Genomic DNA, 25,000 nt, shown 5'->3' on the forward strand with positions numbered 1-25,000 from the left:
ACCCCCTGATCTGTCCATCATAACTCTCCTCTAGATACTCTCTCTCTCGCTTTCTTGCTATCTCTCCTCTATTTCTCTCTCTGTATCTTATTACTTTACTAAGCTGCAGAGATTGCGTGAGGAGAGGTGTGAGTGTGTGATACTGTAGAGACACTGTCGTGCTGCAATACAGAGCTCTGTCCACTATTGTCTGGCCTTATGCCAACTTCTACCAGCACGGCAGTATCCTTCTGATGATATATGACTCAATGACAACTCTCTCTCTCTCTCTCTCTCTCTCTCTCTCTCTCTCTCTCTCTATATATATATATATATATATATATATATATATATATATCAGAGATCTCTATATATCTCTCTCTTTATCTTTCTCAGAGATCTCTCTCACCTTTCACTTTCCCCTCTCTCTCTCTCTCTCTCTCTCTCTCTCTCTCTCTCTCTCTCTCTGATCCTTCTCTCTCTCTCTCTCATGCTGCATAATGATAATCTAATCTCTCTCTTACTCCTCTCTAGACCTCTCTCTAATATCTCTCTCTCTCTCTCTCTCCCTCTCTCCCTCTCCCTCTCTCCCTCTCTCTCTCTCTCTCTCTCTCTCTCTCTCTCTCTCAATCTCTCCCCTCTCCCCCTTCTATATTTGTATTTATTTTAATCCACCTCAGCCTCCTCTCCTCATTTCCCATTCCCCATTTCCTTTCCTCTTTCCCCTCCCTCCTCCTCTCCTCCTCTCTACTGCGGTAGATCAGGTAAAGAAGCGATACAAGATTATGTTCCAGGCGACAAGAGGTTTGAATAGTTACTTCCCATATAGACCTGCATGCTGCATAATGATAATAGAAGAGGGGGCTAATTTAAGCAGTTAGGAAACAGAATATTAATAGAGGGAGTGAGTGAATAGAAGTCCTGGAGAGATGTCAGCTAGAACATTTTACTTCCTACATAGACATGCTGCATAATGAAAATATAATCTCTAGGATGGTTACTTCCTATATAGACCTACATGCTGCATAATGATAATATCATCTCTAGGATGGTTACTTCCTATATAGACCTACATGCTGCATAATGATAATATCATCTCTAGGATGGTTACTTCCTACTTGCTGCATAATGATAATATCATCTCTAGGATGGTTACTTCCTATATAGACCTACATGCTGCATAATGATAATATCATCTCTAGGATGGTTACTTCCTATATACAGTGCCTTGCGAAAGTATTCGGCCCCCTTGAACTTTGCGATCTTTTGCCACATTTCAGGCTTCAAACATAAAGATATAAAACTATTTTTTTTGTGAAGAATCAACAACAAGTGGGACACAATCATGAATTGGGACGACATTTATTGGATATTTCAAACTTTTTTAACAAATCAAAAACTGAAAAATTGGGCGTGCAAAATTATTCAGCCCCCTTAAGTTAATACTTTGTAGCGCCACCTTTTGATGCGATGACAGCTGTAAGTCGCTTGGGGTATGTCTCTATCAGTTTTGCACATCGAGAGACTGAATTTTTTTCCCATTCCTCCTTGCAAAACAGCTCGAGCTCAGTAAGGTTGGATGGAGAGCATTTGTGAACAGCAGTTTTCAGTTCTTTCCACAGATTCTCGATTGGATTCAGGTCTGGACTTTGACTTGGCCATTCTAACACCTGGATATGTTTATTTTTGAACCATTCCATTGTAGATTTTGCTTTATGTTTTGGATCATTGTCTTGTTGGAAGACAAATCTCTGTCCCAGTCTCAGGTCTTTTGCAGACTCATCATGTTTTCTTCCAGAATGGTCCTGTATTTGGCTCCATCCATCTTCCCATCAATTTTAACCATCTTCCCTGTCCCTGCTGAAGAAAAGCAGGCCCAAACAATGATGCTGCCACCACCATGTTTGACAGTGGGTATGGTATGTTCAGGGTGATGAGCTGTGTTGCTTTTACGCCAAACATAACGTTTTGCATTGTTGCCAAAAAGTTAAATTTTGGTTTCATCTGACCAGAGCACCTTCTTCCACATGTTTGGTGTGTCGCCCAGGTGGCTTGTGGCGAACTTTAAACGACACTTTTTATGGATATCTTTAAGAAATGGCTTTCTTCTTGCCACTCTTCCATAAAGGCCAGATTTGTGCAATATACGACTGATTGTTGTCCTATGGACAGAGTCTCCCACCTCAGCTGTAGATCTCTGCAGTTCATCCAGAGTGATCATGGGCCTCTTGGCTGCATCTCTGATCAGTCTTCTCCTTGTATGAGCTGAAAGTTTAGAGGGATGGCCAGGTATTGGTAGATTTGCAGTGGTCTGATACTCCTTCCATTTCAATATTATCGCTTGCACAGTGCTCCTTGGGATGTTTAAAGCTTGGGAAATCTTTTTGTATCCAAATCCGGCTTTAAACTTCTTCACAACAGTATCTCGGACCTGCCTGGTGTGTTCCTTGTTCTTCATGATGCTCTCTGCACTTTTAACGGACCTCTGAGACTATCACAGTGCAGGTGCATTTATACGGAGACTTGATTACACACAGGTGGATTGTATTTATCATCATTAGTCATTTAGGTCAACATTGGATCATTCAGAGATCCTCACTGAACTTCCGGAGAGAGTTTGCTGCACTGAAAGTAAAGGGGCTGAATAATTTTGCACGCCCAATTTTTCAGTTTTTGATTTGTTAAAAAAGTTTGAAATATCCAATAAATGTCGTTCCACTTCATGATTGTGTCCCACTTGTTGTTGATTCTTCACAAAAAAATACAGTTTTATATCTTTATGTTTGAAGCCTGAAATGTGGCAAAAGGTCGCAAAGTTCAAGGGGGCCGAATATTTTCACAAGGCACTGTAGACCTACATGCTGCATAATGATAATATAATCTCTAGGATGGTTACTTCCTATATAGACCTACATGCTGCATAATGATAATATCATCTCTAGGATGGTTACTTCCTACATGCTGCATAATGATAATATCATCTCTAGGATGGTTACTTCCTATATAGACCTACATGCTGCATAATGATAATATCATCTCTAGGATGGTTACTTCCTATATAGACCTACATGCTGCATAATGATAATATCATCTCTAGGATGGTTACTTCCTATATAGACCTACATGCTGCATAATGATAATATCATCTCTAGGATGGTTACTTCCTATATAGACCTACATGCTGCATAATGATAATATCATCTCTAGGATGGTTACTTCCTATATAGACCTACATGCTGCATAATGATAATATCATCTCTAGGATGGTTACTTCCTATATAGACCTACATGCTGCATAATGATAATATCATCTCTAGGATGGTTACTTCCTATATAGACCTACATGCTGCATAATGATAATATCATCTCTAGGATGGTTACTTCCTATATAGACCTACATGCTGCATAATGATAATATCATCTCTAGGATGGTTACTTCCTATATAGACCTACATGCTGCATAATGATAATATCATCTCTAGGATGGTTACTTCCTATATAGACCTACATGCTGCATAATGATAATATCATCTCTAGGATGGTTACTTCCTACATATAGACCTACATGCTGCATAATGATAATATCATCTCTAGGATGGTTACTTCCTATATAGACCTACATGCTGCATAATGATAATATCATCTCTAGGATGGTTACTTCCTATATAGACCTACATGCTGCATAATGATAATATCATCTCTAGGATGGTTTACTATATAGACCTACATGCTGCATAATCTAGGATGTTATACATGCTGCATAATGATAATATCATCTCTAGGATGGTTACTACCTATATAGACCTACATGCTGCATAATGATAATATCATCTCTAGGATGGTTACTTCCTATAGACCTACATGCTGCATAATGATAATATAATCTCTAGGATGGTTACTTCCTATATAGACCTACATGCTGCATAATGATAATATCATCTCTAGGATGGTTACTTCCTATATAGACCTACATGCTGCATAATGATAATATCATCTCTAGGATGGTTACTTCCTATATAGACCTACATGCTGCATAATGATAATATCATCTCTAGGATGGTTACTTCCTATATAGACCTACATGCTGCATAATGATAATATCATCTCTAGGATGGTTACTACCTACATGCTGCATAATGATAATATAATCTCTAGGATGGTTACTTCCTACATGCTGCATAATGATAATATCATCTCTAGGATGGTTACTTCCTATATAGACCTACATGCTGCATAATGATAATATAATCTCTAGGATGGTTACTTCCTACTTGCTGCATAATGATAATATCATCTCTAGGATGGTTACTTCCTACATGCTGCATAATGAAATGGTTACTTCCTAGACCATGCTGCATAATGATAATATAATAGGATCTCTAGGATGGTTACTTCCTATATAGACCTACATGCTGCATAATGATAATATCATCTCTAGGATGGTTACTTCCTATATAGACCTACATGCTGCATAATGATAATATCATCTCTAGGATGGTTACTTCCTATATAGACCTACATGCTGCATAATGATAATATCATCTCTAGGATGGTTACTTCCTATATAGACCTACATGCTGCATAATGATAATATCATCTCTAGGATGGTTACTACCTATATAGACCTACATGCTGCATAATGATAATATCATCTCTAGGATGGTTACTTCCTATATAGACCTACATGCTGCATAATGATAATATCATCTCTAGGATGGTTACTATACCTACATGCTGCATAATGATAATATCATCTCTAGGATGGTTACTTCCTACATGCTACATAATGATAATATAATCTCTAGGATGGTTACTTCCTATATAGACCTACATGCTGCATAATGATAATATCATCTCTAGGATGGTTACTTAGACCTACATGCTGCATAATGATAATATCATCTCTAGGATGGTTACTTCCTATATAGACCTACATGCTGCATAATGATAATATCATCTCTAGGATGGTTACTTCCTATATAGACCTACATGCTGCATAATGATAATATCATCTCTAGGATGGTTACTACATGCTGCATAATGATAATATCATCTCTAGGATGGTTACTTCCTACATGCTGCATAATGATAATATCATCTCTAGGATGGTTACTGCATGCCATAATGATAATATATAGACCTACATGCTGCATAATGATAATATCATCTCTAGGATGGTTACTTCCTATATAGACCTACATGCTGCATAATGATAATATCATCTCTAGGATGGTTACTCCTAGACATGCTGCATAATGATATATAGACCTACATGCTGCATAATGATAATATAATCTCTAGGATGGTTACTTCCTATATAGACCTACATGCTGCATAATGATAATATCATCTCTAGGATGGTTACTTCCTATATAGACCTACATGCTGCATAATGATAATATCATCTCTAGGATGGTTACTTCCTATATAGACCTACATGCTGCATAATGATAATATCATCTCTAGGATGGTTACTTCCTATATAGACCTACATGCTGCATAATGATAATATCATCTCTAGGATGGTTACTTCCTACATGCTGCATAATGATAATATCATCTCTAGGATGGTTACTTCCTACATGCTGCATAATGATAATATCATCTCTAGGATGGTTACTTCCTATATAGACCTACATGCTGCATAATGATAATATATCTCTAGGATGGTTACTTCTAGGATGGTTACTTCCTATATAGACCTACATGCTGCATAATGATAATATCATCTCTAGGATGGTTACTTCCTACATGCTGCATAATGATAATATCATCTCTAGGATGGTTACTTCCTATATAGACCTACATGCTGCATAATGATAATATCATCTCTAGGATGGTTACTTCCTATATAGACCTACATGCTGCATAATGATAATATCATCTCTAGGATGGTTACTTCCTATATAGACCTACATGCTGCATAATGATAATATCATCTCTAGGATGGTTACTTCCTATATAGACCTACATGCTGCATAATGATAATATCATCTCTAGGATGGTTACTTCCTATATAGACCTACATGCTGCATAATGATAATATCATCTCTAGGATGGTTACTTCCTATATAGACCTACATGCTGCATAATGATAATATCATCTCTAGGATGGTTACTTCCATAATGATAATATATAGACCTACATGCTGCATAATGATAATATCATCTCTAGGATGGTTACTTCCTATATAGACCTACATGCTGCATAATGATAATATCATCTCTAGGATGGTTACTTCCTATATAGACCTACATGCTGCATAATGATAATATCATCTCTAGGATGGTTACTATATAGACCTACATGCTGCATAATGATAATATCATCTCTAGGATGGTTACTTCCTATATAGACCTACATGCTGCATAATGATAATAATGATAATATCATAATGATAATATAATCTCTAGGATGGTTACTTCCTATATAGACCTACATGCTGCATAATGATAATATAATCTCTAGGATGGTTACTTCCTATATAGACCTACATGCTGCATAATGATAATATCATCTCTAGGATGGTTACTTCCTATATAGACCTACATGCTGCATAATGATAATATAATCTCTAGGATGGTTACTTCCTACATGCTGCATAATGATAATATAATCTCTAGGATGGTTACTTCCTACATGCTGCATAATGATAATATCATCTCTAGGATGGTTACTTCCTACATGCTGCATAATGATAATATCATCTCTAGGATGGTTACTTCCTATATAGACCTACATGCTGCATAATGATAATATCATCTCTAGGATGGTTACTTCCTATATAGACCTACATGCTGCATAATGATAATATCATCTCTAGGATGGTTACTTCCTATATAGACCTACATGCTGCATAATGATAATATCATCTCTAGGATGGTTACTTACATGCTGCATAATGATAATATATAGACCTACATGCTGCATAATGATAATATCATCTCTAGGATGGTTACTTACTATATAGACCTACATGCTGCATAATGATAATATAATCTCTAGGATGGTTACTTCCTACATGCTGCATAATGATAATATCATCTCTAGGATGGTTACTTCCTACATGCTGCATAATGATAATATCATCTCTAGGATGGTTACTTCCTATATAGACCTACATGCTGCATAATGATAATATCATCTCTAGGATGGTTACTTCCTATATAGACCTACATGCTGCATAATGATAATATCATCTCTAGGATGGTTACTTCCTACATGCTGCATAATGATAATATCATCTCTAGGATGGTTACTTCCTATATAGACCTACATGCTGCATAATGATAATATCATCTCTAGGATGGTTACTTCCTATATAGACCTACATGCTGCATAATGATAATATCATCTCTAGGATGGTTACTTCCTATATAGACCTACATGCTGCATAATGATAATATCATCTCTAGGATGGTTACTTCCTATATAGACCTACATGCTGCATAATGATAATATCATCTCTAGGATGGTTACTTCCTATATAGACCTACATGCTGCATAATGATAATATCATCTCTAGGATGGTTACTTCCTATATAGACCTACATGCTGCATAATGATAATATCATCTCTAGGATGGTTACTTCCTATATAGACCTACATGCTGCATAATGATAATATCATCTCTAGGATGGTTACTTCCTATATAGACCTACATGCTGCATAATGATAATATCATCTCTAGGATGGTTACTTCCTACATGCTGCATAATGATAATATAATCTCTAGGATGGTTACTATATAGATAATATAACTCTACTACATGCTGCATAATGATAATATCATCTCTAGGATGGTTACTTCCTATATAGACCTACATGCTGCATAATGATAATATCATCTCTAGGATGGTTACTTCCTATATAGACCTACATGCTGCATAATGATAATATAATCTCTAGGATGGTTACTTCCTATATAGACCTACATGCTGCATAATGATAATATCATCTCTAGGATGGTTACTTCCTATATAGACCTACATGCTGCATAATGATAATATCATCTCTAGGATGGTTACTTCCTATATAGACATACATGCTGCATAATGATAATATCATCTCTAGGATGGTTACTTCCTACATGCTGCATAATGATAATATAATCTCTAGGATGGTTACTTCCTACATGCTGCATAATGATAATATAATCTCTAGGATGGTTACTTCCCATATAGACCTTCATGCTGCATAATGATAATTTAATCTCTAGGATGGTTACTATATAGACCTACATGCTGCATAATGATAATATAATCTCTAGGATGGTTACCTACATGCTGCATAATGATAATATCATCTCTAGGATGGTTACTTCCTATATAGACCTACATGCTGCATAATGATAATATCATCTCTAGGATGGTTACTTACTATATAGACCTACCTGCTGCATAATGATAATATCATCTCTAGGATGGTTACTTCCTATATAGACCTACATGCTGCATAATGATAATATCATCTCTAGGATGGTTACTTCCATAATGATAATATATAGACCTACATGCTGCATAATGATAATATAATCTCTAGGATGGTTACTTCCTATATAGACCTACATGCTGCATAATGATAATATCATCTCTAGGATGGTTACTTCCTATATAGACCTACATGCTGCATAATGATAATATCATCTCTAGGATGGTTACTTCCTATATAGACCTACATGCTGCATAATGATAATATAATCTCTAGGATGGTTACTTAATGATAATATATAGACCTACATGCTGCATAATGATAATATCATCTCTAGGATGGTTACTTCCTATATAGACCTACATGCTGCATAATGATAATATCATCTCTAGGATGGTTACTACCTGCATAATGATAATATATAGACCTACATGCTGCATAATGATAATATCATCTCTAGGATGGTTACTTCCTATATAGACCTACATGCTGCATAATGATAATATAATCTCTAGGATGGTTACTTCCTATATAGACCTACATGCTGCATAATGATAATATCATCTCTAGGATGGTTACTTACTATATAGACCTACATGCTGCATAATGATAATATCATCTCTAGGATGGTTACTTCCTATATAGACCTACATGCTGCATAATGATAATATCATCTCTAGGATGGTTACTTCCTATATAGACCTACATGCTGCATAATGATAATATCATCTCTAGGATGGTTACTTCCTATATAGACCTACATGCTGCATAATGATAATATCATCTCTAGGATGGTTACTTCCTATATAGACCTACATGCTGCATAATGATAATATAATCTCTAGGATGGTTACTAGACTACATGCTGCATAATGATAATATATCTCTAGGATGGACCTACATGCTGCATAATGATAATATCATCTCTAGGATGGTTACTTCCTATATAGACTCTAGGATGGTTACCTGCTGCATAATGATAATATCATCTCTAGGATGGTTACTTCCTATATAGACCTACATGCTGCATAATGATAATATCATCTCTAGGATGGTTACTTCCTATATAGACCTACATGCTGCATAATGATAATATCATCTCTAGGATGGTTACTTCCTATATAGACCTACATGCTGCATAATGATAATTTAATCTCTAGGATGGTTACTTCCTATATAGACCTACATGCTGCATAATGATAATATCATCTCTAGGATGGTTACTTCCTATATAGACCTACATGCTGCATAATGATAATATCATCTCTAGGATGGTTACTTCCTATATAGACCTACATGCTGCATAATGATAATATCATCTCTAGGATGGTTACTTCCTATATAGACCTACATGCTGCATAATGATAATATAATCTCTAGGATGGTTACTTGCTGCATAATGATAATATAATCTCTAGGATGGTTACTTCCTATATAGACCTACATGCTGCATAATGATAATATCATCTCTAGGATGGTTACTTCCTATATAGACCTACATGCTGCATAATGATAATATCATCTCTAGGATGGTTACTTCCTATATAGACCTATATAGACCTACATGCTGCATAATGATAATATCATCTCTAGGATGGTTACTTCCTATATAGACCTACATGCTGCATAATGATAATATAATCTCTAGGATGGTTACTTCCTACATATAGACCTACATGCTGCATAATGATAATATCATCTCTAGGATGGTTACTTCTATATAGACCTACATGCTGCATAATGATAATATAATCTCTAGGATGGTTACTTCCTATATAGACCTACATGCTGCATAATGATAATATAATCTCTAGGATGGTTACTTCCTATATAGACCTACATGCTGCATAATGATAATATCATCTCTAGGATGGTTACTTCCTATATAGACCTACATGCTGCATAATGATAATATAATCTCTAGGATGGTTACTTCCTATTAGACCTACATGCTGCATAATGATAATATAATCTCTAGGATGGTTACTTCCTATATAGACCTACATGCTGCATAATGATAATATCATCTCTAGGATGGTTACTTCCTATATAGACCTACATGCTGCATAATGATAATATAATCTCTAGGATGGTTACTTCCTATATAGACCTACATGCTGCATAATGATAATATAATCTCTAGGATGGTTACTTCCTATATAGACCTACATGCTGCATAATGATAATATCATCTCTAGGATGGTTACTTCCTATATAGACCTACATGCTGCATAATGATAATATAATCTCTAGGATGGTTACTTCCTACTTGCTGCATAATGATAATATCATCTCTAGGATGGTTACTTCCCATATAGACCTACATGCTGCATAATGATAATTTAATCTCTAGGATGGTTCTTCCTATATAGACCTACATGCTGCATTATGATAATGTCATCTCTGGGACAGTTGCTCTAGTTTTGTATAACATGTATTAGCTACATTGTGGATTAATTTAACCCCATATGAATGAAATAGCTTTTAATATCTTAATCCTAAATACAACTTTAATCCACAGTCTTACCAGCCTCCTCTGGCTTCTGTCCTTGAAAGGTAACAGTTCGAGAAACAGTCCTATTCTGAAGGGAAAAACCTGGTCATTTAATTCATAGTAAGTCTAATGTCATCGAGGTCAAGGTGATTCAAATGTTTTAGTAAAACGATACGAGGCTCCTATTCTGATAAGCCACAACTCTAACGACACCCACACCTGTAGATTCCAAGCCTTTAAAGGTGAATATGTAAATTGGCAAAGTACAGACACATACCATTGGCCAAGTTGTAATGAACAGCACAATTCAATACTCACAGTATTTAACGGGTGTCTTGCTTGTCCTTCATACCTCAGTTTCAGTAATATTTCATTTCATTATGACTGTGTTGCTAGAAGGCAGCCCTCCTCCTGATGACAGCCACTCTGCTGTAGTGACAGAGCTGTCATAGTGAAAGACTAAGAGTCACTTCATTACGCTCCTTCTCCTCCGCTCTCTGATTTAAAGGCCACAAACACGCACACACATGCACACACACGCACACACACACACCAGGAGAGCTGAAATCCCATCATCCTTCACTGTCATCCTGGCATTCTGGCATTCATCATCATTACCATAATATTCCCATTCCCATGATGCCTTTCTCCTACCACATCATCGTTCTCTATCTTTCTCTCTCTCTCCTTCTTCCTGCCTCTCTCTCTCCTTCTTCTCCCTCTTCCTGTCTCTGTCTCCCTAACTCCCTGGGGGGATGACTACTCCATTAAAAATTAATGAGTAATTCTGATGAAGTCCCTTCAGACTCCTGAGCAGGAGTTTATAAAGGTAGCTGACCATGGGGGCCAATAAGTTGTCCCCTCCTCATGCCTGAAGTACCAGCACTAGGTCACCTCCTGGTGGACACACCTGGAACTGACAGGATTTTCAATAGCCAGGAGAGGGCAGTAACACTTTACAAATAATTTTGAGAGAGAGAGAGGGAGAGAGAGAGAGAGAGAGGAGAGAGAGAGAGAGAGAGAAAGATATATATATATTTTATTATATTTCTCTCCATCCCTCCGATTGGTTAGAAGTTTCCAGGTAGTTTTTTTCAGACCTTTCTCTACTATAAAACGAATGGAAAAGTGCTGAAGCTTCTCTTTAGAAGTGGAGACTCTCCAAACTGACAGGACTCCACAACAGGCCCAGGAGAGACAACACACAGTTCTGGGATTACTTCTTGAGGAATTTTCTCATCGAAAACTAACACTAACTTCACACAGTATTTGGCTATCATTTTCTTCTGTTTAACAGTTTTCACCAGGGTTTGTACAACACGGGACTATTTTGAAATCATTACAATTCCTTTCACAATAGTCCCACAGGCGTTGTGAGTCTGGCAAGCGAGGCTACTTTCACACAAGCTTCAACGTATCTTTAAAGTATCATCAGTTGTTTTTGGACTATTTGGGCTGTGGACTGTCCAATTCACCGTCTTGAGTCACTCTGACTACCATTTTACGTTTTTCTAAACAGTTTTTGGAGACTATTCTACCCTAGGACTACCCTACCTCTCATTGCCATGGCGAACAGCTGTCTCCAGCTCAGCGGTTTTGTGATGAGTTGTATCGGCTGGGTCGGGATCCTTATCGCCACGGCCACCAACGACTGGGTAGTGACATGTAAATACGGCATGAACACCTGCAAGAAGATGGACGAGTTAGGAGCCAAGGGCCTGTGGGCTGAATGTGTCATTTCAACTGCCCTCTATCACTGTATATCACTGACACAGATACTGGACCTACCGGGTAACAGAACATTACTCTACTGTATAATATTATACTCTACTGTAATATACTGTACAGTAATACATAATAACACTATATTAAAGGTAACAGAACATTACTCTACTGTATAATAATATACTCTACTGTAATATACTGTACAGTAATACATAATAATACTATATTAAAGCTAATAGAACATTACTATATTATACTATACTACATTCTACTATACTCAAATATATTATACTATATTATACTATATGGTACTACAATCTACTATGCTCTACTATATGCGACTATATTATACTCCACTATACTATACTATAAAATGCCACAGTCTACAATACTACACTATACTATACTACATTATACTATACCCTAATATACCTCAATATACCATACTCTATTATACTATACTCTACTAAATATTACTAACATCTACTATACTCCACTATACTATACTCTAATATACTCCACTATATTATAGTATATTATACTACACTCTACTATGCACCACTATACTCTACTCTACTATAGATAGATGATACTACTATATTGAGGTTAATAAATAAGAAATAACAGGGCTGTGCAGACTGCTGTGTCTCTGTGGCTGTGGACTCTGACCAAGAGGTTATGATATATCGGGAACATTTCACAGTTAAAGAGTATTGTTTGTCCCAAGCCTAAACCGATAGTCTACAACAGCTAGTCTCAAACTCAAGGCCTGGATATCTTTCCTATTGGAATCAACCAAGATTACTATGGCACATTTCAGGCCATACCGCTTATCTCTCTGTCTCTGTGTGTCTGTGTACAGCATACATCCAGACGTCGAGGGCGTTGATGATAACTGGATCCCTCCTGGGGCTGCCTGCAGTGGGGATGGTCCTAACAGCCACGCCCTGCATCTCTCTGGGTGATGAGCCTCAGTCAGCCAAGAACAAACGATCCCTACTTGGGGGAGTTCTCATACTGCTAGTGGGTAAGTCTGGACACACACACACACACAAACACACACACACACACAGACGGACAGACGGACAGGCGGACAGACGGACAGGCGGACAGGACGGACGGACGGACGGACGGACGGACGGACGGACGGACGGACGGACGGACGGACGGACGGACGGACGGACGGACGGACGGACAGACAGACAGACAGACAGACAGACAGACAGACAGACAGACAGACAGACAGACAGACAGGCAGACACAAACACACACACACACACGTACAGACAGACACTTGAGCACAGAGACAGATGTTTGCACACACATTACAACTTATGGTCATACTTATATCAACCCCAGTTCCAGCCGCTGCCCTTGGTCTAACCTTGACCCTTAACCACCCCATCCTCCCTCCCTCTCACCCCTCCCAGCCTTCCATCTCTCCCCTTCCTCCCTCCCCTAACGCCCACAGACACACACCCACACATGCACATACACAATTCCCTACAGTTCAACACATCCCCCAGACCACCATTCCTCCCCACCCACCTCGTCCACACCCTGTTCCCTCCTGCTGGAGAATATTTTCCCATTTGTTGTTTGACACAATATAAAATGTGTTTGATCTGCTTTTCACTGTCCAGTTTTCCAACACCCTGTTCCACATGATGTCCATCGTATGTGTGTGTGTTTATATATGTGTGTGTGTGTGTGTGTGTGTGTGTGTGTGTGTGTGTGTGTGTGTGTGTGTGTGTGTGTGTGTGTGTGTGTGTGTGTGTGTGTGTGTGTGTGTGTGTGTGTGTGTGTACGATGTCGTATATACTACTATAAGTACCACAATATTTACCTGTGTTGGTCCCATGTTTCATGAGCTGAAATAAAAGATCCCAGCAATGCTCAAACGTACAAAAAGCTTAGTTCTCTAATATGTTGTACACAAATCTGCATTTCTCCTTTGCCAAGATAATCTGTCCAGCTGACAGGTGTGGCATGTCAAGAAGCTGATTAAACAGCATGCTCATTACAGAGCTGCACCTTGTGCTGGGGACAATAAACGGCCACTCTAAAATGTGCCGTTTTGTCACACATAACAATGCCACAGATGTCTGAAGTTGTGAGGGAGCGTGCAATTGGCCCGCTGACTGCAGGAATGTCCACCACTGTTGCCAGAGATTTGAATGTTCATGTCTCTACCATATAAGTCGCCTTCAACGTTGCTTTATAAAATTTGTCAATACATCCAACCGGCCTCCACATCCGTCTTCTTCACCCGTGGGATTGTCTGAGACCAGCCTCCTGGACAGCTGATAAAAATGAGGAGTATTTCCGTTTGTAATAAAGCCCTTTTGTGTGGAAAAACTCATTTTGATTGGCTGCCCCTGGCTCCCAAGTGGGTGGGCCTATGCCCTCCCAGGCCCACCCATGGCTGCGCCCTTGCCCAGTCATGTGAAATCCATAGATTAAGGTCTAATTTATTCATTTAAATTGACTGATTTCCTTATGTGAACTGTAACTGAGTAAAATGGCTGCATGTTGCTTATATATTTTTGTTCAGTATACATGCGTGTTTGTAATCAAATCAAAATCAAATTGTATATGTCACATGCGCCGTGAAATTACCGTGAAAATCTGACTTCACGAGCCCCTAACCAACAAAGCAGAGTTAAAAAGGAAAAGAAAAGTAGAACCTTCTATGTGTATTAAATGTGGGCGTTAATCTAAATCTTTCTCTCTCCTTCCTGAATAGCTCTGTGTGGGGGGGTGTCCACAGTATGGTTTCCTATCGGAGCCCACCAGGACCAGGGACTCATGTCGTTTGGGTTCAGCCTGTACGCTGGCTGGGTGGGCACGGCTTTCTGTCTCCTGGGAGGGGCCATGATCACCTGCTGTTCTACTGAACCGTCCCAACACTACAATCACCATGACAACGACAGGTTCTACTACTCCAAAGGACAGGGGTCTGGCAACCCTGTTCCACCCTCCACTAACCACGCCAAGAGTGCCAATGTTTAGACACACATGAAGTACATACATGCACACACACACACACACGCACACACACACACACACCAGTGTTGTGTAACGCAGAGCGACGTCTAACCTGGTGCCTGAAGAGAAACCAAGGGGTCCTGATCGGGACAACCCTGCTCTGATGAAGGACTTATTTTCATCTCTTTGTTATATAATGAAGGCTAGGATTAGGGTTAGGGTTCTTTGTTTTACAATGAAGGCTAAGGTTAGGGTTCTTTGTTTTACAATGAAGGCTAAGGTTAGGGTTCTTTGTTTTACAATGAAGGCTAGGTTTAGGATTAGGTTTCTTTGTTTTACAATGAAGGCTAAGGTTAGGGTTCTTTATTTTACAATGAAGGCTAGGGTTAAGATTAGGGTTATTTGTTTTACAATGAAGGCTAGGGTTAGGGTTACGGTTAGGGTTCTTTGTTTTACATTGAAGGCTAAGGTTAGGGTTCTTTATTTTACAATGAAGGCTAGGGTTAGGGTTCTTTATTTTACAATGAAGGCTAGGGTTAGGATTAGGGTTCTTTGTTTTACATTGAAGGCTAGGGTTAGGGTTCTTTGTTTTACAATGAAGGCTAAGGTTAGGGTTCTTTATTTTACAATGAAGACTAAGGTTAGGGTTCTTTATTTTACAATGAAGACTAAGGTTAGGGTTAGGGTTCTTTGTTTTACATTGAAGGCTAAGGTTAGGGTTCTTTATTTTACAATGAAGACTAAGGTTAGGGTTCGGGTTCTTAATTTTACAATGAAGGGTTAGGGTTAGGGTTCTTTATTTTACAATGAAGGCTAGGGTTAGGGTTAGGGTTCTTTATTTTACAATGAAGGCTGGGGTTAGGGTTCTTTATTTTGCAATGAAGACTAGGGTTAGGGTTCTTTATTTTACAATGAAGGCTCGGGTTAGGGTACTTTGTTTTACAATGAAGGCTAAGGTTAGGGTTCTTTATTTTACAATGAAGACTAGGGTTAGGGTTCTTTATTTTACAATGAAGGCTAGGGTTAGGGTTCTTTATTTTACAATGAAGGCTAGGGTTAGGATTAGGGTTCTTTGTTTTACAATAAAGGCTAAGGTTAGGATTATGGTTCTTTGTTTTACATTGAAGGCTAAGGTTAGGGTTCTTCATTTTACAATGAAGGCTAGGGTTAGGGTTCTTTATTTTACAATGAAGGCTAAGGTTAAGGTTCTTTATTTTGCAATGAAGGCTAGGGTTAGGATTAGGGTTCTTTGTTTTACAATGAAGGCTAGGGTTAGGGTTCTTTGTTTTACAATGAAGGTTAGAGTTCTTTGTTCCACAATGAAGGCTAAGGTTAGGGTTCTTTGTTCCACAATGAAGGCTAGGGTTAGGATTAGGGTTCTTTGTTCTACAATGAAGGCTAATGTTCGGGTTCTTTGTTCTACAATGAAGGCTAGGGTTAGGATTAGGGTTCTTTATTCTACAATGAAGGCTAAGGTTAGGGTTCTTTGTTCTACAATGAAGGCTAGGGTTAGGGTTCTTTGTTCTACAATGAAGGCTAGGGTTAGGGTTCTTTATTCTACAATGAAGACTAAAGTTAGGGTTCTTTGTTCTACATTGAAGGCTAGGGTTAGGGTTCTTTATTCTACAATGAAGGCTAAGGTTAGGGTTCTTTGTTCTACAATGCAGACTAGGGTTAGGGTTCTTTATTCTACAATGAAGGCTAAGGTTAGGGTTCTTTGTTCTACAATGAAGGCTAAGGTTAGGGTTCTTTGTTCTACAATGAAGGCTAGGGTTAGGGTTCTTTATTCTACAATGAAGGCTAGGGTTAGGGTTCTTTGTTCTACAATGAAGACTAGGGTTAGGGTTCTTTATTCTACAATGAAGGCTAGGGTTTGGGTTCTTTATTCTACAATGAAGGCTAAGGTTAGGGTTCTTTGTTCTACAATGAAGGCTAGGGTTAGGGTTCTTTATTCTACAATGAAGGCTAGGGTTAGGGTTCTTTATTCTACAATGAAGGCTAGGGTTAGGGTTCTTTAGGGTTCTTTGTTCTACAATGAAGGCTAGGGTTAGGGTTCTTTATTCTACAATGAAGGCTAGGGTTAGGGTTCTTTATTCTACAATGAAGGCTAGGGTTAGGGTTCTTTATTCTACAATGAAGGCTAGGGTTAGGGTTCTTTATTCTACAATGAAGGCTAGGGTTAGGGTTCTTTATTCTACAATGAAGGCTAGGGTTAGGGTTCTTTATTCTACAATGAAGGCTAGGGTTATGGTTCTTTATTCTACAATGAAGGCTAGGGTTAGGGTTCTTTATTCTACAATGAAGGCTAGGGTTAGGGTTCTTTATTCTACAATGAAGGCTAGGGTTAGGGTTCTTTATTCTACAATGAAGGCTAAGGTTAAGGTTCTTTGTTCTACAATGAAGGCTAGGGTTAGGGTTCTTTATTCTACAATGAAGGCTAGTGTTAGGGTTCTTTGTTCTACAATGAAGACTAGGGTTAGGGTTCTTTATTCTACAATGAAGGCTAGGGTTAGGGTTCTTTATTCTACAATGAAGGCTAAGGTTAGGGTTCTTTATTCTACAATGAAGGCTAGGGTTAGGGTTCTTTATTCTACAATGAAGGCTAGGGTTAGGGTTCTTTATTCTACAATGAAGGCTAGGGTTAGGGTTCTTTGTTCTACAATGAAGACTAGGGTTAGGGTTCTTTATTCTACAATGAAGGCCAGGGTTAGGGTTCTTTATTCTACAATGAAGACTGAGGTTAGGGTTCTTTGTTCTACAATGAAGGCTAGGGTTATGGTTCTTTAGTCTACAATGAAGGCTAGGGTTAGGGTTCTTTATTCTACAATGAAGACTAGGGTTAGGGTTCTTTATTCTACAATGAAGGCTAGGGTTAGGGTTCTTTATTCTACAATAAAGGCTAGGGTTAGGGTTCTTTATTCTACAATGAAGGCTAGGGTTAGGGTTCTTTATTCTACAATGAAGGCTAGGGTTAGGGTTCTTTTTTCTACAATGGCTAAGGTTAGGGTTCTTTGTTCTACAATGAAGGCTAGGGTTAGGGTTCTTTATTCTACAATGAAGGCTAGGGTTAGGGTTCTTTGTTCTACAATGAAGACTAGGGTTAGGGTTCTTTATTCTACAATGAAGGCTAGGGTTAGGGTTCTTTATTCTACAATGAAGGCTAAGGTTAGTGTTCTTTGTTCTACAATGTAGGCTAGGGTTAGGGTTCTTTATTCTACAATGAAGGCTAGGGTTAGGGTTCTTTATTCTACAATGAAGGCTAGGGTTAGGGTTCTTTATTCTACAATGAAGGCTAGTGTTAGGGTTCTTTATTCTACAATGAAGGCTAGTGTTAGGGTTCTTTATTCTACAATGAAGGCTAGGGTTAGGGTTCTTTGTTCTACAATGAAGGCTAGGGTTAGGGTTCTTTATTCTACAATGAAGGCTAGGGTTAGGGTTCTTTGTTCTACAATGAAGACTAGGGTTAGGGTTCTTTATTCTACAATGAAGGCTAGGGTTAGGGTTCTTTGTTCTACAATGAAGGCTAAGGTTAGGGTTCTTTGTTCTACAATGAAGGCTAGGGTTACGATTAGGGTTCTTTGTTCTACTGTGATGGATAACTGTGGATGGAATGTACTTTGCACCTGTCGGTGCATTTTATAGAAAATATAATGTACCTTTTTTAATAAAGACTGTCTTGATTTTTTGTTTTTTGATAAATACCATGTCTTGAATGTTTCTTATTGTTGATTATACATTGATCATTATGTGGATACCTACCTGTGTTCCAACAGTAATGAAGTAAGGAAATGTATTATTATATAGTTTCATTATACGAAGACAAACCAATGAAATTGCAATGTAGCCCTTCTCTCAAACACTGCCAAGTCAGTTTCTTCAGCCTGATGGAACGGTTAGTGACAGGGTTGGCCTAACAATCTGGCCATCAGGAATCACAACAACACGCTGACTTCTTCCCCATGGAAGCGCGCACATGGTTTTTCGTGACGTTGTCAGCTAATCCATTTATACTGTATGCAGCGTTGACCTTGAATGCAGTCTCTGCTAACACAGGAACATTTACATTTCTAATGCGTTATAGCGCAGACCTTTAGTGCTACGGATTGAATCGAGCCCCTCGAGGGCTTGAGTGGCCGTAATGAACAAATTATGTTTTGACAAAGAGAACTACAACTAAAATTGTTAAGATAACATGATTCATTTCCTGTTTGATCCACATCTGTAGCAGAGCACGTGTACTGTTTCTATGTCTCCAGGTTTCATATCTCTGGCAACATGGTCTCTCACTTCTTCACGTCGAGACCTCTGCATCTCTAATGACACCCTACCCTATATAGAGCACTACAAAGGACAGATGGGGGGCAAACACTACATTGTATGTGTCTCTGGCCGATAGTAACGCAGCACGCTGGGGTGTCATTTCAGATGTGTTTGTTCATATGTGGTCTATACACCAGATTAACACTCCCTCTCTGTAGTTCTAGCAATACATCTTTGTTTAAACACAGAAACGTTTCTGGATCGTGTTTATCTTGGTTAATGTATTGTGCTATGTTGTGCTATCCCAGTGTTTTTGTTTGATTTCCTGTAATAAATAAAAATGTCATTTGGTTAATACTAATAATAATAATGACAAAGTCCCAATGTTTTTCATGTCAAGTTAAATGACTAGCTAACTGCCCAACACACACACACACACACACACACACACACACACACACACACACACACACACACACACACACACACACACACACACACACAGGAATCATCTACTCTCTCCCCGTCTCCATCCGTGTTTCCCTAACTGTTGCAAAATAAACACTGACATCAGTGGTATTATCACTGGTACTCTGGTTCAATCTGATCCAAAAACACAGGAAGTGGAGCACTGATGTACTGATGTAATCAGTAATCCTAGTCTGTGTTCCCAGAAGCACATCTGGCCTTGTGAACTGTCTGTTCTTTAACCAGGACACAGACGTGTGTATTTGTGTGTGTGTGTGTGTGTGTTCACCTAGGGCATTGTTATAAAGTGTGTTATCAGTGGTGTGACTCTGACCTTGTCCTGGTTAGCTCAGCACAGAAGGCTCTGTTCCCTGCGATACACTGATACACACTGTGTGTGTGTGTGTGTGTGTGTGTGTGTGTGTGTGTGTGTGTGTGTGTGTGTGTGTGTGTGTGTGTGTGTGTGTGTGTGTGTGTGTGTGTGTGTGTGTGTGTGTGTGTGTGTGTGTGTGTGTTTTGTGACAAAAACAGAGCCAGTCCGGTTCATATTTGCAATAAATAATGTTTAATTGTTGCATGGAGGCGATATCAACAACTCAGATTAAACAAGTGCACTCAGGAGCAGAAACACACATAGGGCCTGCATTCAAAATGGCACCCTATTCCTTTTACAGTGCACTACTTTTGGCCAGAGTCCTGATAGGGTGTCATTTCAGATGAAGTCAAAAACAATAACAGAAAACCCCAAATACATCAGAACATTTTACAACTTCAGATACCAAAAATATGCAGAAGAAAAACAAATATCTAGCCAGCAAACAGAAGCCAGTCTCAACATCCCACAAAGACAGCCAGCCACAGCAGGAGAGAGATAGAGGCAGGAATTCAATCGCAGTGCATTTCATTGACCGATTGAATAAACCAGCAATGTAACCAATGTGGATAGCTGGCATTAATTTATATCACCCGTCCCTAAATGGGCTTTAGGAAGCTGTTAGGAAGATTGTTGACGTTCTGTGCGGTTCAAACCAGAATGCATTATGATTGAATACCAGGAAGTGGACAGAAACATGGCACACCTTCTCCCGAGACAAAATGAACAAACCAACAGCACCTCAGACTTTAAAAGCAACAGTGGCAACATTCTATTTAGCGTTGTAATAAAATAGTGTTTTTTGTTTTTAATGTTTTTATAACCTCTAATTTGCCTATTTTAGACTGTAATAAATGTTATAAGATCGTTAAAATAAAATACATATTTTTTTAACATAACCGACTAGAGATAGAAGTAGTTAAAAATATAAGCTTTTACCGTTTCCTCCCAAGCTGAGCTCTGATTGGGTGAAATACAAGAAGTGAAAGTGAATAAACCTCACCCACTTACTGTGGAGGCCCACCATTGGAGGACCTGGGTAGTGTGGTTAGAGATAGTTGTGGGCGTGACCCAGCAGTAGAAAAATACTCCTATTTTGTTTGATCATTTTTCCTCATGTTTTTGTGTCAATGCTGTTGGATGTAACTGCATGTATTTACTCTAGCTAGTGAATGTAACTGTATGTATTTACTCTAGCTAGTGAATGTAACTGTATGTATTTACTCTAGCTAGTGAATGTAACTGTATGTATTTACTCTAGCTAGTGAATGTAACTGCATGTATTTACTCTAGCTAGTGAATGTAACTGCATGTATTTACTCTAGCTAGTGAATGTAACTGCATGTATTTACTCTAGCTAGTGAATGTAACTGCATGTATTTACTCTGGCTAGTGAATGTAACTGCATGTATTTACTCTAGATAGTGAATAGTTCTCGAGCTAGTTCTCTACAAAGTTAACAAAATGTTGTGGACTTTGGCTTGCTTTATAAACACAGGGGGTGGAGTTAGTGGTGGTGAGGGGTGGAGATGAAACCAAAGAACCACCACCTACTAAATTTGCTACATATCATACCCCAGTTCCAGATCGACCAGTCCCCTTCACCCTATAGTTTCCCTTATCAGGGGTCAGGGGTCAGCTTGGAGTGGGTGTTGTTAGTTCTATAATGTCTCTTAGCCGTCGGTCCCACATGCAAATACAACATCTACATCCATGCTATACACATTAGCATGCTATCACATTCACCAGCCAGCCACGTTACATAGCCACAGGCATGGAACACACACACACGCACGCACACACGTGCACACACACATACACACGTGCACACGCTCACACACACAAAGACATAATATTTACAGTACAACTAAGGGGCACAGAGTACCCACTGAAGCCCCTTTCTGGTTTTGGGTTCAGCTGAACTGTGTGTGTGTGTGTGTGTGTGTGTGTGTGTGTGTGTGTGTGTGTGTGTGTGTGTGTGTGTGTGTGTGTGTGTGTGTGTGTGTGTGTGTGTTTCACTGGACAACACAAGCGAGCCCACCCCTGAACAGCAGAGAGAGCCCTGGGTAGTGTGGTTAGGGATAGAGGTTAGCGGTTAGGGGTCGTGGAGAGTAGGAGAGTAGGAGGGGTCACGTGGCATCTTTAGTTTAGTGCATTTGACAAGTAAGGCTTCCCCAAGGGGGTGGAGACCATAGAATTAGAGGGTTCTATGTGACTAAACAATCAGAGATATTTGTCTGATGTGAGAGCAATTCTCATCTCGTCTTCTTTCTAATATAGTAACGTTCATTTGGAGATTTAGCACACCTGTAGGCAGAGCAGAGCAGGGTGGCGTCCATAACTCTGTTTAGAACAAATCTGTCATTTAGAACCTTTTCATTCTGAGCTCTAGTAAAGCAGCAACAGGGGCTTGGGGGGGGGGTAACAGGGGCTTGGTAAGACCCTGAAGTGGATATAGATACAAGGTGTAAAAGCATACACACACACGCACGCATGCACACACACAGCCAAAATAAAAACACACACACGCATGCACACACAGATGAAGGCACTATTGCAAGCAAAGTCCAATTACAATGTGACACAAAACCCCATCAGCCCCCCTCCTTCCCAGATAGAGACTGGAGAGGCGGGTGTGTGTCTAAGTGTGTCTGTGTGTGTGTGTGTAGCTAGTTTCCTCTCTGTGAGATGAGAGAAGCAGCAGAGACACCTGCACCAGTGACAGGAAGTGACCTCGGATCAGCGCTCTGACAACTTCCTGTGAGTGTGGCGAACCAGGAAATGCTGACTCGTCGCTCCCAGTCTGTCATCACTCTGGACTGTCTATAGTGAGAGGAAAATACCTTCACTGTATGCCCATCACCAAATCAACCCAAAGACCCCGCCCACTGTTTCTGATTGGTAGTCTATAGCTTTCCTCCATAGGATCATACTTCCTTTGGAACTCAATGAAAAAAGTATGTTTTTAAATAAGTAACAAGGGACCCACACAAACATTCACACAGACACACACACACATACACATACACACACCCGGCAGGCAGGCAGGCAGCCGGCAGTGGGCAGTACATTCAGGTGTTTACAACAGTAACATCTATCAATCCTCTCGGAAACATCCGTCCATCATTCCTTTCATCTCAGAAATCTACTGGGTCCTCCTCCGCTAGCGCTCTTGTAGCTCCTCCCTTCGGAACCGTCCAATCATCATCATTAACCTTGGGGGGTACCAGCCCTGACCCGTCGACACCGTCTGGTGCGGCCCAGGGGTCGTTGTTGCTAGGGGGGTAGAGGTCGTCGTCAACGCTGAAGCCTGAGAAGCCGTCGTCCACCCCGGCATGGTGACCATCGTAGCGCTGGTATGTAGACGCATGGACCTCCTGCTCCCTGGACCTGATCTCCAAAGTACTGTTCCACATCCCATAGCCAAAGTAGATCAGGATACCTGAAGGGGAGACACATACCAACACGCAGGGTGAGACGCACACACACATGCATACAAACACACGCACGTGCACACACACACTCACACAATGTTAGAGTAAGTGATATATTCATCCATCCATTCATCCACTCGTCTCTCCAGTAACGCACCTAGGAAACACCAGACAGCGAAGCGTATCCAGGTGATGGCAGACAGTTTTAACATCAGGTAGCTGTTGACCAGCATGGCAGCAGCAGGAACCCAGGGAACAGCTGGAGCCATGTAGGGCAGTCGCTTCGGGTTCTCTGGCTGCTGCAGGATGATGACGATGAGGAGGGCCATGAAGATGACCAGGAATATCAGCAGGAGAAGAGCCCACCAGCTGCCATCACTGATGCTGGCCGCTCCTGGAGAAGAGAAGATACAGGAGGGAAATAGCTAGAGAAGGAAACGTTCACCATGCAGAAACTTCATTATTTCAATGGGATAATATACGATAGAATGAAATGATTGAGCAGTTCGCAGTTAGTTTGGTTGGTGTAGTTTTAGATGTATGTTGTTTAGTGTAAGTCATTTGAGAAATGTGGGTTTGAAAAAAAAAATGGATATAATACAGAAACTAATTGTGTATCAATAGGAGTATAGTTTCAATAGTACTGAGTGTTGTACAGAGATGTCTCCTTACCGAAGATGATGAAGGAGTTGAAGATGAAGACTACGAGGAAGAGGAGGAGGACACAGACAGTAACTGTCTTTCCTGTTGCCGGAGTGGGCCGGTCCATCTTCCCAGGCAGGCCCAATCGGATCCTCATGGTGTAGTACCGCGGACCAATCAGCTTCTTCAGTCTCCACAACATCCCG

The 25,000-nt window shown here is 39.6% G+C and overlaps 2 protein-coding genes across 2 annotated transcripts in view; one reads left to right on the forward strand and one right to left on the reverse strand.

The window, feature by feature from the left end:
* Nucleotides 1–12,060: 12,060 nt before the first annotated feature.
* Nucleotides 12,061–17,629, forward strand: LOC135543382 (claudin-11-like). Its single transcript, XM_064970592.1, has 3 exons — nucleotides 12,061–12,695; nucleotides 13,492–13,656; nucleotides 15,376–17,629. Exons 1-3 carry the CDS (start codon nucleotides 12,470–12,472, stop codon nucleotides 15,639–15,641), a joined length of 657 nt encoding a protein of 218 aa, XP_064826664.1. The 5' UTR covers nucleotides 12,061–12,469; the 3' UTR covers nucleotides 15,642–17,629.
* A 3,258-nt stretch (nucleotides 17,630–20,887) lies between these two features.
* Nucleotides 20,888–25,000, reverse strand: part of LOC135543383 (probable cationic amino acid transporter) — a 27,310-nt gene continuing 23,197 nt past the window's right edge. The window contains exons 10-12 of the mRNA XM_064970593.1: nucleotides 24,825–25,000; nucleotides 24,310–24,546; nucleotides 20,888–24,160 (exon numbers count right to left, since the gene is read on the reverse strand). The exon at nucleotides 24,825–25,000 is cut by the window's right edge and continues 112 nt beyond it. Coding sequence (XP_064826665.1) covers nucleotides 23,856–24,160; nucleotides 24,310–24,546; nucleotides 24,825–25,000 — 718 coding nt within the window. The 3' untranslated portion in view covers nucleotides 20,888–23,855. The remainder of the gene's footprint in view (nucleotides 24,161–24,309; nucleotides 24,547–24,824) is intronic.

Source organism: Oncorhynchus masou, chromosome 7 (assembly GCF_036934945.1).
Source record: "Oncorhynchus masou masou isolate Uvic2021 chromosome 7, UVic_Omas_1.1, whole genome shotgun sequence".
Lineage (NCBI taxonomy): Eukaryota > Metazoa > Chordata > Actinopteri > Salmoniformes > Salmonidae > Oncorhynchus > Oncorhynchus masou.

Bases quoted from the DNA above. Each gene is read 5' to 3' on its own strand.
- LOC135543382 (XM_064970592.1), top strand. From the start codon at position 12,470: ATGGCGAACAGCTGTCTCCAGCTCAGCGGTTTTGTGATGAGTTGTATC. The intron at 12,696-13,491 runs GTAACAGAACAT...GTCTGTGTACAG, and splicing joins ACAGATACTGGACCTACCGG to CATACATCCAGACGTCGAGG. The intron at 13,657-15,375 runs GTAAGTCTGGAC...CTTCCTGAATAG, and splicing joins AGTTCTCATACTGCTAGTGG to CTCTGTGTGGGGGGGTGTCC.